General features: G+C 38.4%; 1 protein-coding gene across 1 annotated transcript in view; it reads left to right on the plus strand.

Moving 5' to 3' along the window:
• Nucleotides 1-16,387, plus strand: part of LOC139735877 (5'-3' exoribonuclease 1-like) — an 85,217-nt gene extending 68,830 nt beyond the window's left edge. Inside the window, exons 33-38 of the mRNA XM_071646628.1 lie at nt 3,065-3,206; nt 5,447-6,168; nt 9,382-9,495; nt 9,978-10,104; nt 12,408-12,532; nt 13,549-16,387. Coding sequence (XP_071502729.1) covers nt 3,065-3,206; nt 5,447-6,168; nt 9,382-9,495; nt 9,978-10,104; nt 12,408-12,532; nt 13,549-13,989 — 1,671 coding nt within the window. The 3' untranslated portion in view covers nt 13,990-16,387. The remainder of the gene's footprint in view (nt 1-3,064; nt 3,207-5,446; nt 6,169-9,381; nt 9,496-9,977; nt 10,105-12,407; nt 12,533-13,548) is intronic.
• Nucleotides 16,388-16,600: the final 213 nt, after the last annotated feature.

Genomic DNA, 16,600 nt, shown 5'->3' on the forward strand with positions numbered 1-16,600 from the left:
CCAGCACTATCGTGTGATCAGAACCTCCCTTGTGTGATCTGCACATCAATGCTAAAATATTGAATTCTTTTTTTACTGAAATCAAACCTAATCTGATCAACGAGTCTATCGTGTGTTTTTTTCTTCCTCGTAAAGCATCAAGACAAAGTAACGTAACTGAGGAATGAGACTAACCCACCACACGATTCAGTCAAGTCACCAAGCACATGCCAAACAGAAACACGTGGTGCCTTACGTTTGCCGACTCACACCTCCTTGATACGCCGCAGCATGTGTTATGCACATCATGCTTAGCGAGCGCTGTCAGCTGGTTTTCGCCCGAACAGTGCAGAGCCACATCACCGCGCGGATTAATATTGCCTACATGAGATCGTGAGCTGCCTGATCTGCAGCAAATATCACAGTTGAATATGTCTAAAATCTCCCCTTATTTGACATTTTGTTGCTTTTCGGAAGTCTGCTCATCATTACACACATCATTACATGATCAGTTACCAATCTTTTTCCTTCCATCTCCATGATTTTGCGTTAGAGGGTTTATATGACTCGTATAAACTACGACGTACTAAACATCAAAGACGTAAGAAAATGACTGTGCAGTAGTCATCTAAATCTCTTGATTTTGAGAAATATGAGTAAAAGTAGAATAAAAGGTGGGAAAAGAAAGATTCCTCCATGGTTGCTTATGTTTTACAAGTTAAAATTGACCCCCATTCAAGCTAGCAATAAGAAAACATAAAGCTAGAGAGACATGTAGTACTTCCATTGACATGCACACAAATTCACAGAGCAGAGTTCGCAAATCCAGTGCGTGACGTCAGGCGAAATGTGCGGCTTTCTTGACGAATTGGGGGTTTCAGGTTCTACCAGAACACTGCATTTCTGTGACCATTTTGTATCTTCTAGAATAGCTCAAGTGAGGGAACGTCACCTCATTACATTCTATGACTTCTGAGCTTCCCATTGATGTCTAATTGAAAAAATTGAGCCTTCGCTTTGAATTTCTACTTTAATAGACACCTCACATCAAAGAGAATGTCAAATCGTGTATCCACAATGAAAGTATGAATATTGAGGTTTGTTTAGCGTAACTATAACCATTCCTGTGAAGCACATTGTTATGGTGTGTTGAATTGACGTGTTTTGTTTGAATGCCTGATCTTCCAGTGGCTTGACAGTATCTGAAGATGCAAAGCTGATTTAGTCAGAATTGTGTTTATGTCCTGGCGGACTTTCATGCTGTTCTGTTGTTTGTGTTTGGAAATGAAGTGTAACAAATAACATATTGTAGTAATGCTATAGCTTCTGACCATTCGTGCATTGAGAATTAAAGGACAAAGAACGCGAGATTTAAATTAAGAAAATCATATATAAAAAGGTGTCAAAGCAGAGGAAAATGTCACCTGAAACAGATTTTTAATGTGACTTATTAAAAGATATTCGCACCACTGAGAAATCGTGAGTTAAAACTGATTGAATCACTTCACTGATTTTTGCTCCGGAACAGCTGTCTTTTTTGAGCCCTAAATTATTACATGTACGTCATGCAAGGCTCAAAACCCTTTACGAGTGCAGCGGTACATTGAGGCCGTCATTCATAAAGCACGTATTCCAGGGCAAGCGGATGTGATATCTGGCCTGTCTTTCTTCACATTGGCTTTCTCGACTGAGCTATTAAAACATCCAATTTTTACCTTATATTGTATGATAAGACTTTGAGTTTGATATTGAGAGTGAATTGAATGATGACAGTGACATTGACACTGATAGTGACAACGGCAAAGTCGAGGTGGTAGAAGAAGCGAGGGTGAGGCAATAAAGCCCACTGTCTGTCTGTAGTGTGTCCATGTTAATGTGTTTTGCTATGGTGCCCCAAATGGAACCATGTCTGGTTCTGTTACAATATCACTTCCCCTCTAATAATCCTAGCAAGATTCATTTCATTTCATTTCTGTATTTATCCAAATTATGTATAAAAACATGGCTTGAAAAATTGGTTTTGTCGCACATTCATAAACACATATCATGCATATTGACAGGACTAAAAAATGTGTGACTTGGTCGCCACTGAGCAGCCCCCTCTTGGTGAGGGACTTCACCTCCTGCGCAGATCATGCGGAATTCACGCTTTGAACCACGGCGCTGCGTAGCAACAGCACATTAGTGCAGGACTGATTCGTTCCTTGCGTGACGTCATAATTTTAGTCCCCAAAATTTCGCCGTCAGATCGGGTTCTGGCGGTCAGAAAAGGGTCTCAGAACAACATCCCTCCATCGTTGTAGAGACGTTTTCATGTTCTGAAACTTAATTATTCATATTCCTAGGGACTTAAGCTCTCCAGAAATGTATAATTCACTTTAATTTTGAATATCAAGCTATTTCTCGCGTGATGACTACTTTCTGGGACGAACACTGTACTAGGGCTTTCTATAGCTTAGCTTAGCTGGAAGAGCACTGGGCTAGTGTCCAGAGGTCTCGGGTTCGAATCTCGATGGAATCCCATTTTCTTTGCTCATTTTTCCACTAATAAATAACATACACCTGTATCACTGGAATTGATTATTCTGGTGAATTTGCTAACACCCAAATCAAAACAGTTTATTTTGTTGTCATCACATGTATAGAATCAAGTACATCGTACCTTTTCAGTCCTTTTTGTAAGTATGACAATTTCTGGCCAGTTGAAGTTACAAATTTTTTGTGGGGAGTGTACAATGCTTACACTGCACAATCCCAGAAGGATCCAGAATTTCACAGGCGCCTATAGATAAATCTCTATTCAACATCTGGTATCAAAGATTTAACCCTTATTTTAAAGAAATTTATACAATATATATGGGGAAAAAGAACTCACAGTTTCTGTTTCCTGTTCCTCCTATCATTGATCGTTTCAAAGCATCCAACAATTCAGTATGTTCCAAAGGTGCACCATTACAAGATACTTAAACATGTAACATACGTTATTGATTATTCAATTATGCATATATTTTATTTCACACTCTCTTTTGTGTAAGCAATGCAAAATTTACCTCATAGATCTTTATTGCTTCTTGATTTCTCGCAGACTCAGACAGAGCAGTTGTGTCGTATCCTGAACATCACTAAATCTGACAATGTAAACAGTGTGCCAGAAATAACAGCAGGAGAGAACAATGCTGCTTCCCGTCCTGTGTATACAAAGCAAGTCTCAGTGGCAGAGTTATTTGGTAAGAATTAAGGCTTTATGAAATGCTACCAAGTAGAACTTTTGCTAATGGCAATGACTGATGTTTGCTGCTGTGAGAGTATAGGGAGATATCTGAAAAGCTGTGATCTATGAGTTCATAATGAAATGAAATTTGTCTGCATATTTTAGGGTGAAAGTTGTTGTGAAGCTTTATATCAAGATAAGAAAATAAAATATCACAAGAGAAGTGCTGGACAGAAGTGCTCTCCCGATTCTCCAGTTACCCAGAGCAAGGAGGTTTTATACATGGAGTTCCAACTGGCTGTAATTATTCAAACAGTTGTCAGATTTCTATAGATGGTCAAAAGAATTCCGCAGGTGCACTTGTGCCTTTGATAATCGATGTTCGACGCCGCCGTCTTGCTGAGCAATCTGAAGATTTATTTTGAACGTTATCATAATGTTGGCCATATTTTGCGTATTTAGTCATTGAATTAAATGGAATTTCACTTAATGATAAAGCATATAAAACAAAAGTCAATTCCGTCCCGAAATTTGCACAAAAGTGTAAATCAGAGCTGTTTCATGTGAAAATGTTTAAAACTGTACCATCCTGGAAAGCTGGTTTTATCACTTTTCGGCTTAATTTCCCCAATTAAAAGTAATGTGGAATAATCTTCAAATATAATTCTTCATTGATAGATATATCAGATTAGTGCCCACATATGCCCAGTCGAGTAATTTTCAGCTTTATTTCAGCATTTTTTCCTCAATTTCTGTTCGCGCATCCTCGTGTCTGTACCACCTACCTTTTATTAAGAAGGGGGTAGCGAAAAGTAATTACCATCACAAAGACATATCTTCCTTTGAAAGTAGCTGGTGATTATGCAATGAGACACTAGTCAATTGTCTTCCTATCTGTGAGGCAGCTCCAGTTTAGCACATACTTAAAATATTTCTTAGTGGCGGCATCAAACATGAGATGAAAGGGAATAAAACTGTTGTTACTCCATGTATATAACCTCCTTGCCCAGAGCAAGCAAGATTATGGACAGCAGTTAAAGGGGATGGCTAGTAACTGATCAGTGGGAATCAGTGGGAATGCTGGGGATGATTGTTCCAATCCTTGTGGGATTCATGTAAGAGTACATTATGTATCTATTGTTGCATGAAAATTATTTGCTTGAGAATGGTCTTGTATTCAAGTAATGTGCAGTTTAATGTTTCCAGGTTACCATGCCTGTGCAGTGACGGGACGATTAGACTGCTTGTTACTTGAATATGAGACCGTTCTCAAGCAAGTAATTTTCACACAACAATAGATATATAATGTATTCTTAAATGAATCCCACAAGGATTGGAACAATCATCCCCCAGCATTCCCACTGATCCCCACTGATCAGTTACTAGCCAACAAGACAGTATAACTGCCTTACTGTTGTGTAGTCCTTTTCTGTTAGGGCTGCCCATGTGAGGAAATTATGTATAGCCTGTGTATTGAAAATTATTGTGATTTGGTTTTATGTTTGTGACTTAAAAATATTCATATCTATTCCAAACATCCATAACTGCTCATGATTATATGTAATCAACCCACAAAATATGGACAGGTATAAACCCTTGTCTCTATAGCACAGGCTCCTGGTTCAACATACCAGTTATTGAGACATGTCTGATAGTGAAGATGTTTGATACAAGATTTCATGTGTAGCAAACCACTTCTGCTAATGAATATGCAACAAAATTCTGACCATGTGGAAGCAATAAACATGTTAACTATTGGACATACAGTTAGATGAATTCAAAGTATCCTGATGCAGTACTGAACAGTATCTGTGCAGTTTAATGTTTCCAGGTAAGCGTCCCTGGTCAGTGACGGGGCATTAATCTGCACATTACTTGAATATGAGACCATTCTGAAGCAAATAATTTTCACACAACAGTAGATATACAATGTACTCTTAAATGAATCCCACAAGGATTGGAACAATCATCCCTCAGCATTCCCACTGATTCCCACTGATCGGTTACTAGCCATCCCCTTTAATCTCTTGCAGGAAGCAAAATTTGCATATTCTGTTTCTAACAGAACTTTATAGATTGGGTGGGTAAATGCAGCTCAAATTTGAATATATAAAACAAGAATTACCATACTGCTGAATGAAACACTCAGTGCAAGCTGTTCTTATGAATATTACAATATGAGCCAGCTCTCATCCATAATGCAGTACATGCATAGGTTTGCTTGTAATGAAAGTTTTTTACATTTCAATAATGCAGAATCAGCCAAGGTGTCTGGAGGTGGCCCAAGGAGCCCCATCAACCTTCCACAAGGAGGCCTTGTCATGCACTCCAAGCCCCTTGGTCAAGTTGCTCCAAACCCTCAAACCGGTCCCATGTCTGGAGGGCCGCAAGAGACATCCGATATGTTACCCTTGCAAAAGCACCAGCAGCCGACTTTCCATGCACCAACAGAGCATTCTCATGCCAGGCACCCTTTTCTCATGGACCCATTCCAGAGGCACCAACAAACCAGTCCTCATATGCCTAGTCAACACTCAGGAATGCCCATCAGGGACCCATTACTACCTCCTCCTTCACAGCAACAGATTAAGATGTCACCACAGAAACCATTTCCATCACCTCCGATGAGACAGCCACCATTTAGAGCTGGCTACCCACACCCCCAATTCCCAGGTCCACCAGGGATGTCAGGCCCTTCAGGTATCCCAGGTCCGTCAGGAATGCCAGGTCCGTCAGGAATGCCAGGCCCTCCAGGGATTCTAGGCCCTTCAGGAATGCCAGGTGCTGGTGGTAGTGGTGGAGTAGCAACTCCAATGGTACCCCCAGCACGGCAGTATCCCATGGGACAGGGCTTTATAACTGGGCAGTCTGTGGCACAATCTTCACTGATTGTCCCTTCGGCTGCACAAACTTTGGAGGGATGGTGCAATTTGCAGAAGCTCTCCAGGCCCAAGTATACTTTCAAGCCATGTCCTCAGGTATTAACCACATACTGCAGAAGCGTTTATTACTTCCAGTACAATACATTTTTCTTCCCCCCTAATGAAAATGTCTAGATGTCAAAAACTCTCGTTAACATTTGCTTTGTACTGAGTGTAGTCATTGCACATGTACACATGGTGGCATGGTGTTGATGATATACAAACATTGATTTCTAGAAGTTAACAGTGGTAGTCATTGTATAAGCAAAGTAGCAGAACTCAATTCATCAGTGCTAGGTAGGTTGCATATTACTATTATTATTATTATTGAATTTATTAATTTTTTTTTAAAGAAGACCCTGAAACTTGTTTGCAAATTTGTCACGTCTCTGGTGATCCCACTATTTTTCTCAATTAGGCCTACGGCTAGAGCCAACCATAGATTGTAAAACCATATTGGAAGAAAAAAACAACAACAAATATGTATAATTGCAGAATGAATTTTAGTTTCACAGTGAAACATTCATATAAATTTTGAGGTTTTTTGTACCAGAATGTGTAGCCTAGACAGTTTTTTTTTTCTTTTTTTGAATGCTTGGTTTGTAGGTAATCAATATTGGGCTTGTTCACCTTGTAATAAATTTTAGAGACTTTTATTTGTGTGGATAATTGTGTATTATTCATTCCATATCAATTAGTTCTCTTGAAATTTATGTAATGAAATACTTCCAGAGTGTATAGATTTTGACGTAAAGGTAAGCTCAATACACAAAGTATGCTTTCCTCAATTGTGTTGCAGACACACACATGCAAAGAGTAGACACATGAGTTGGTAGTCCAAGCTTCCTTGTCCATTATAGTTGTGAATGAACTCATCTAAATTTTAAATATTGAAAATAAGAAGTTTGGATGAAAAGATATTTACAAAATGCATATTACTAGAAAGAAACTTTCATTAAAAACAAGGTTATTGCACACTATTTGTGCCTCTGTACATCAGTTGTATTTGGTAGCTACAAAATATATCTATCAACCTTCTGTTTCCTTGCACAGCAAGCATTACATTAGGTGAGGAAATGCAAAGAAATTAAAATATTGTAGGAGTAGCATGTGTAATTCTACTGGAAAGCAAGAAGGCAGGGTGGGCAGAAAGTGTGTGAATTCTGTTGTGATTCAAGTTTCACTGGATACAACTGGCACCTTTCAAAGAGCCAGCAACATGCTGCTCTGAGATCAAAGGAGTGAAAACATGAGTTAACTAGAGAGGGGCCGTCAAAGGCGGCAGACCCACGCCTTGTACAAAGTCGGGGTAAACATAATGTGCATTCGGTCATCTACCAGAATTTGGTCACTTAATTGCCAGTGTGCTTTATCACCAGCCAGTGAGTTCTACCAAAGATCGTACACTGAAGTGTGCGATCTTTGGCTCTACAGTCACATCACACGCAAATCACATCATTTCACATACGGTAGCACTCATTCACAACAGGAAAGTCCTTTAGTCTCCTCCAAAAATCCATCGAAAATCCCAAATACCACCGTCAAAAGTGCAGAATCAGAACTTTTCCAAGCGCGCGCGAATTAAGTCCAGTTTTAAGAGTATTGTCTACGCGACGGGTCGCCGAAAAAGCGCTAAAAATCGAGAAATACGCCGTTTTCTTGCGGGATATTTTGCTCATAGCAAGCCGAGAGTGTGATGATATCAAAGGTCGTATGAGTGTACGATCTTTGATGGTATCCACAAAAGCGCAAAAGAAAAACAAAATTTACGTACTCCCTAGGCAATTACCCCTATGATTAGTGTCTACGGAAATTATTCAATGCAAGGGTTGAATGCAAATGTCTACTGCACCAGTATTCGGTCACCAACGAGCGCCGCAACGTCCCCGATGCAATTTTGCACCAACAGTGTAGAGCGCGATGCATTTTCAGCGGCCTTGCACACGCATTGACATTGAGCGCGCATATCGTGCAGTGTGACTGACTGAGCAAATGCTCCTCCAACGAAAAAAACAATCAATGTTAATTTGAAAAATCATCAAAATACGGGCCAGTTCGTGACGACGGAGAACGAACTTTCATAAATCTAGAAGGACATAGTCCCTCAAATAGGCCTAAACGTAAATTTCGGAATTCTTACGATCATTTCAGCAACGAAGTCGGATCGTTTGGGAGTTTATGTGTTCGTATGGTAGCGGAAAATCGCAAAGTGAGAAACGGGAAATATTCGGAGTGGTCACTATACCATGGGGTCAAAACTTCAAGGTCACACAGAATTTGCAAGGGTCAACCGATTATCACCAAAATCTAATCGATTCTTTCCTGCCATTATCCAAACATCCCCTGAACATTTTGTGCAAATCCGTTTACCCGTTCTCTTGTTATCTTGTACACACACACACAAACAAACAAACAAACAAACAAACAAACAAACAAACAAACAAACATACGGAACCCTTTACATAACCCCCTGGCGATTTTCATCGGCGTGGGTAAAAATCATTACCAATAGTTTGCAACATTTTTAAAACAAAGTGTTTTTTAAAATCTGGAAAAAAAAACTATCGAGTGGATCATATAAGCCTTGTTGCTTTTCTCTAATTGTTTATTCTGCTTGTAAATATTGGAAGTTAAAGCAAATACAGTTGCTGAGAGCTACATGTATGTACAATCTTCGAAACTGTGGTAACGAGATGTGCAGGAAACTTCAAAGTCATGAAATATTGATGCAAAAGCTGTACTTGAAATGATTTTCCAGAAGACATTTTTTTTTTGGGGGGGGGGGGTGAGTTGGGGGAAGGGGGTGGGTTCCTAGCTTTTAAAGAGGAAAATAAATCAAACTGACATTTAACATGAAGGGAAATGTATGGGAATAATAACTATGATAAAAAATTAAATTGTAAGAGTTGGTGAACAATATTGGTTTATCTGTTTTAGGACTACATGGTAAAATCTAGCTTTAAAAGAATGCTGAATAGAAAATGAAAATGACATGCCAATGCAAAACACTAGCTATGCATAATAACATTGTTGATTGTCCCATTAGGCTATCATCTAATCAAGGATTTATGGGAATTTTTTTTTTAATAAAGACAATATGACTAAGAGCCAACAAAACAGCTTGGCATATACACTACGTGATGTGAGATTTGCCAGGAAATAATGCTTGTGAACATAAAGACTTCCTATCACATTGGTTGTCTACATTCCTGTGCTTATGCAGAAAAGAAATGAAGAATTTGTCATTGCTGTAACTTTTCTTTGTTGCAGGGTATGGTGACTGCCATATGCACACTAGGTACTGGTATCAGGTATGAAGGACCACCTTGCCCATCAGAGTCCATTGCCCTTGAGAGAGCAGCTGGAGTAGCTCTCAATAGATTGGTAAGTTTATGTATGACAAGCATTTGTTGACACTTTACTGATTGGTCGATTGCTCATATGTGACATGCAGTTAAAAGTACCATTGAATGCTGACATTGTCAGCTGTGCAATTGTGTTTGAGCAAAAATGGATATCCTGCATCGCTGACATCACCAGTTTTCATTGACTCCTCTTGTTGTAGGGTGTTATATCAAACAAGTACGTGTAGAGTATAGTTTTTACTCATGCGTTGGAATCTTGTACCATTGCACTCGTGACCATTCACTATTTGTGTATTAAACTTTGGCAAATACAATTTTGTAATCAATAAAAATGCTTTGACTGGGTTTGATTTGCAAATGTTTTTATTACCATGTAGGATGACATTACATGAAAAGCTGCAAGAGTAAAAAAAGAGTTAGACCTGCATACAAATCACTGTTTCATGTAAACAAGGCACTTTGCATTTAATGTATATCAACACATTTTCTATCTCTCTCCAGCGCATTGCTCCGATTCATCAGTTTGTGGGCACTCCCATATCAGTTGGACCTGTGTTGCCCCAGGGACCCATGAACTCCAATTTCCATTTACATGGAATGCCACTTTCACAAAGCTGTCAACAAAAAGGTAAAATTCTGTAATATTCCTTTCAGAAGGAGTACTTGGTTTCCATAGAACAAAAGGAGTACTTGGTTTCCATAGAACAGAAGTAGTTTGCTTGGAATATAAAAAGTAAAAGAGTAGCCTTCTGTAGATATATTTTGTTGTGTGTAAGTATTCCGCTCCCTCTAGTGGAGAGACAAAACACTCTGTCCTTCGGATAGGACATTAAATGGGAGGTCCCATATGTGAGTTAGGCACGACGCATGCACGTAAAAGATTCCACTTCATTCATTCATCGCAAAGAGCAGGGTGTGAACCTGGTGAAATGGTCCCCCTACCCTCCCACTAGCAGTAGTCAGCAAACAGTATCAACTAGGCACATTATGCCATACGCTTCAATGAATGAATATATTTTGATAATGATCTTTGTTCTATGGCCAAAACGTTTTTATGCCTCCGCAACGAAGTGGCCGGAGGCATTATGTTTTCGGGTCGTCCGTCCGTCCGTCCGTCTGTCCGTCCGTCCGTCCGTCCGTCCCGTTTTGTTTTTGTCAATATCTCAAGAACCGTGTGGTGGTTTTACATCAAACTTGGTATGAGGGTATATCCTTGGGGGATAATACTTTGTGTGGATTTTAGGGTCACAGGGTCAAAGGTCAAAGGTCACAGGTTATTTTGTGAAAAAAAATTGAAATTTCATGTTTTTCTCCATATCTCGCAAATGGTTCAAGGTATCTTCATGGAACTTAGTATATATGCTTGTACCGATGGGCAGTGATTATCTAGGGAAGTTGGGGGTCATGGGTCAAAGGTCAGGGGGTCAAAGGTCAAGGTCAACTCCTCAAAATATCACTACTTTCCTTAAAATGCAATATGCCTGAAGGTTTTTTTTTTTAAAAACTTGATGTATGGCATGTATTACCCAATGTATATTTTTGGGGAAGTTTCTTGCCAAAAGGTCAAAGGTCAAAAGGTCAAAGGTCAAGTGAAAGTGCTAAATTGCACTTTTTCCTCCATATCTCGAAAGTAACTCGAGGTATCATCATGAAACTTACATATTCATGCATGTTCAACCTAACAGTGATTCTCTTTGGAACTGTGAGGTCAAAGGTGAAAGGCCAGGTTTAGATAATGCTATTTTCCCATTTGATACTGAAATTATACTTTTTCTCAATACCTTGAAAATTACTCAATGCATAAACTTATAAAAGGGTCAAAAGTCAAGTAAAAATCATCAGTTCCCCAAATACCTGCACTCTGACATTTTAATCATTCATCCAATTGAACCTAGTTCTAGGAAAGTGAACATTCAGCACATTTGTGTCAAACCTGTCATTTTAATATTTTGCCAATTGTGTGAAACTGTCATCACACATTGTCAAGACATTGTACTATAGGCCAGAACCATGCATTATGGCGGAGGCATATCAGTAGCCGTAGCGATATATCTAGTTTATATCGAGACTGTGTCAGGTACAATATTCTAATCACACCACTAACACGCACACTGCCTTGTTCTTTTTTTCAAATCCTAATATCCATGGTAACATTTACAGTGCATGTTAGTATTTGCCCCTTATTCATTTCAGAGTTGAATCTTTTACATGCCATTGAGTTGTAAGTTACAGAAGATATAGCTACTTTCACTGTCACACTGATTACAATTGATCCAAATGGCCTCTGTCATCTTTATATCCATAACTCTTTTCTCAAATAGATTTCAAATAATCGCCCCACTTCTGACCAAATCTGGGTCAAAGAAGCACTTAGAAATATTTGTTGTGGTGCTGTCCAAGGTCACATGCTGCAGTCAACTGTCATTATTTGTCACAGTTAACTTACAAGACTGCATTTTGAAAATAACTTTGAGCCAATTATGAATGAACTTAAGGTCAAAGGTCATTTAAGGTCACATGTTAAAGTATGAATGCAAGAAAAAATTTCTTATCAAGAATTCTTCTTTGCAGTGAGGATTCAAAGATAAGGGACACTCAGGCATGCTGTGCAGGAGTAACAATGAAACTGTTTTATTTCACAGTAAAAACAGCATCCATATGAAAACAAAAATACGGTTCCGATAAACTGCTGATATTCATTTCTGGTTTGTTTTAAGCCAATATTGACAGTAGGTAGAGAAAAGATCATTCTCCAAGGTAGGACAACCTTAAAAAATTAGAGGCGGTAGACCCAGATGACATATCATGGTACATTTATACAGGGAATCTTAATCTGCAACTTTTTGTTTGTTTTGAGTTAGGTGGTCACAAACATTATTGAGTTCATGATTACAGCACTTGATTCTTTTTGTTTTCTTTCTTGGTTTGCAGGTTACACACCTCCAATGATGATGTCACCACAGCAACAACCTCTCCATCACCAGCAAAAGATACCACACCTACATCCAGGAGGACTTCATCCACAGCAGAGTGGTAGCATTTTTGTGCCGCTTCAGGTAACAGTCTACACTCTCTGCACAGTGCAAGAATGTTTTAGTTGTCACAGATTTTGTGAGTAAACATGCTTACCCCCCCAAAAAATAAATAAATAAAAAAATTGATTAGCAGCCAAGCCATGTAATCAGTAATGATATGCACTTTGTTTGGTTCTTGTCGGTCAGAGATGTTGTTCAGTTGCTTACTTTACAATTCCTCAGCTCATTGTGCCACTTCTAACAAGCATTTGAGTTGTTAAGCTACCTGTGACTATCTTGTTTTAAATTATGGCAACCACTTCTTGCACAGCAAAATTATACATCATCTGTCATCCTTAGAGACTGAACACAACATATCCTTTGTTATTCAGTATGTATCAAGTGAGCCGCTATTGCTGACACATAGAAATTAGGTGATAGCATATATGATCAATACAACAAGTCAGTGGCTATGAACCATTAACAAGGACATGGATACATGACAGACAACTGGTTACAATTCACCTTTATGCATAAAACTGATCAATTAAAGCAGTTTTCTTGTTGAAACTGTACCTGTGTTCCTCTTTAATGATGCCCTTGTCAAAGTGCAGTAAATGCCATTTACTGGATGCAGGCTTGGATGCAGCAGCAAATCAATGATAACATAACATGGTTACATGGTACCCTCCCTTATATAGTAGAAATCAATGAAACTATTTGATTTTATAATGATAGTATTATGTTTCTGTCAAAACATTAATACCATCTCCAACTACTTGAGTATTCTGAAAACTTTGTAATAATAAATCTTTGGAGTGAAAGTGAATTTAAAAATTTGCTCCTTTAGAAATCCCTCAAATCTTGCAGAGGACTGACATACTGATAGGCAAAAAGACTTGCTTTGTGACTCATCGAATGTACACAAACACCTGAGATTCTATGTTTGGGTAGTATCAATGGTGTTCAAAGTTCCTGTTGTGATATTATGGGAGAATCCAGTTGTCAGATAATAAACCATTTCTCAATTTCTTTTGTACTTTGTATATTATCTACAGGTGACGAAACAGCTTGCTACAGCACCATTCAAGCCAGGAAATGTGAGTGATATTCAGGCAAATTACAGTATGCAGTCTTTACCTGAGAAGCAGCAAGACAAAGAGGCACAACATGAGAGTGTGTCATTTCCCATGTCCTTCACACAATCAAGCAGTTTCACAAGTGACCAACCCGAGATGGAGCCAACCAAGTCTGAAGTGAGCTTGCCTAAAGACATAACTCTGCCTGGTAACATCACTCCAACCAAGATTACAGAACCAAATATTGAGACAAAAGTGACTGCTTCTTCTAGTGTAGTTTGTGACCGTGTTTCTGAAGAAGCTAATCAAACAACTGATCAAGTTGGTCATGAAAACAAACGTTCTGGAAAAATGGCTGTAGCTAAGGCCAACAAGAAAGGAAGTGTCAAATTAGCAATCAGCTTTTCAGGGGCAAAGTGATGTGATGTGTCAGTGAATGAAGATTATTGACATAGATTCTATTTTAAACAATGAAACTGCTTACAAATTTGTACAAATAACAAAGCCTTGCCAGTTTGTTATTTTGCATGTGTCATTTGTTGTTCTGTCTTTATAGTGATATGCTAAAAATGAATGCTGATTTGTGTGTTATTGTATGTGACCCATATCCATGAAGAAAGCCAAAATTTGAAAAAGATTCAGCTGAAAACTGACAGTTTCATTGAAAGATTAACTCCGCTCTGAATTGTTCAGACCAAATTCAAAGTGCGAGGCTACAGTGATGAACAAACTAAGATGGCTAATTGACACAGTAGTCATGTGCTGTCTGCACTAACTTGAAAATGCACTTGAACTATGTTAAAACTAATTGTATCAAGATGGGGTCACTTGGAGATATGTGACATCACATGTGATTTCTGTTTTTCTTTCTGTATCTTTGTATAGTATTACTCTGTGACTATTGGCATGTAAGACAGAAGTGTAGATTATGGGTCTATAAATCACATCTTGCAGGTCAACCTTCACGCTTTCAGTTTCGTTAGTAGTAAAGTAAAAAATGCTTCATCAGATTGGTATCCATCATGAATAGATGAGTAAGACAGAAGCTCCAACACGTTGTTTGGGTAAGAAGTCAAGGCAGCTGGAATAGCTTGTTTGGGTTGATATGTTCTGTAAACAAGGAAAATGATTCCAAGATCAATACCAAATAATGAAACGTCATTAAAGACAAATTGCAACAGAAATGGTTGTCGTATTCATAATCTCTTCTTCTTACTGTATTGCCTTATTCACGATGTCTTTAGTAAAATTTTGTAATACAGAAAAAGAAATTAAAACATTTGACCTTGTGCCTGTCCAATTTTGCATTTTAAAGCATTTCTACATGGAATACCACATTATTCTAGAAGTATATTCTGGCTCTACAATTTTAGCTTGTTAAGGCTGAGGAATATTGCTAGCTTTGTTTGTTTTTATGCCTCCGCCACGAAGTGTCGCCGAAGGCATTATGTTTTCGGGTTGTCCGTCCGTCTGTCCGTAATCAATTTTGTGGACAGCATATTTAAAATACCGCCAGAGGTATCCTAATGAAACTTGGCATGTATGTGTATGAGAGGGCGAAGTTGTGCCTATTAACTTTTGGGCACACATGCTCAAGGTCAAAGGTCAAGGTAAAATGCTCAAAATTTCACTATTTCCCCTGTATCTATGCAATGCCTGGAGGTATTTTTTTGAAACTTGGTGTGTACATGAACTACCAAATTAAGATTCCCCAGAGAAAGTTTTGGGTCATGAGGTCAAAGGTCAAAGGTCAAGTGAATATGTTGAAATTGTACTTTTTTCTCCATATATCACAAATATTTAAAGGGATCTTCATGGAACTTAGTATATATGCATGTACTGACTGGCAGTGATCATGTAGAAAATTTAGGGGTCGTGGGTCAAAGGTCAGGGGTCAAAGGTCAAGGTCAACTCATCAAAATGTCATTATTTCCCTCTTATCTTATGCAATGCCTGCAGGATTTTTTCTTTAAACTTAGTGTATGCATGTATTACTCAACACAGATTCTCTTGGAAGTTTCTTTCCAAAAGGTCAAAGGTCAAGTGAAAGTGCTAAATTTCACTTCTTCTTTAAATTTATAAAACGATCAAAGGTTGAGTTCAAATTCCCAAATATCTACACTCGTAAACAATATAGCCATTCATCCAAATAAACCTAGTTCAAGGAAAATGAACATTCAATGCATTTGTGATAAAGCTGTCATTTTGATATTTTGCCAGTTATGGGAAACTGTCATCACACATTGTCAAGACATTGTGCTATAGACCTGTTCGGAGAGCCATGCGTTATTGCGGAGGCATACCATTCGCCAGAGTGACATTTCTAGTTGTTTTTGCTTTTAAAGAGAGAGGTGGTTGTTATCAGAAAGGATTAATTTCAAATTTTCAGGTAAACACACACTGAATTCTGTTTGAAACATACAGTGTTTACACTCATTATTTGCTACATAATTTGAGAGTGGTTTCTTCTTTACAAGCATACAAAGAAACACAGAGTGAATACTTAGTGATGCAGACAACTTGTGTACTGAATTGGCACCAGTTGAGGTTCAAGAGAGAATCACGAGAAAATCCAAAACAACTTTCTGAAACTGGTAGGGATCCCATGGACTTGGATGACTTCATCAGAATGATAACATAATCATAGACACTCACCCCAATCTATACATATAGTTTGGTTGAACAGCTGTGTCCACTGTTGTAATTTGATTAAAACATCAATAGGAGCTGTGAATGAAATTATCAACAGTGCTTCAAGCATATTGAGTGATATCCATATATAGTGTTTATCTCAGTGTAATTCTGTGTCAGTGAGAGAACCAGAGACAGGCTGTTGTAGTTAGTTGAATTAAATGAAAAAGAACAGTACAGTTAGCGCTGCTCCTTGAGGTTTCTATGGAGACATTGCTTTTTTTTTAATTTGTTTGTTTGGTTGGTCTTTTTTGCACATGTGCTGTGGTCATATGAAGACTTTATTTTCTTACAAGAGTTACACTGCATGTGCTCCCAGTCTCTCATGAAATCTTGACAT

The sequence above is a fragment of the Diadema antillarum genome, unplaced genomic scaffold, assembly GCF_040938485.1.
Source record: "Diadema antillarum isolate AM-2024a unplaced genomic scaffold, OU_Dant_1.0 seq00000604_RagTag, whole genome shotgun sequence".
NCBI lineage: Eukaryota > Metazoa > Echinodermata > Echinoidea > Diadematoida > Diadematidae > Diadema > Diadema antillarum.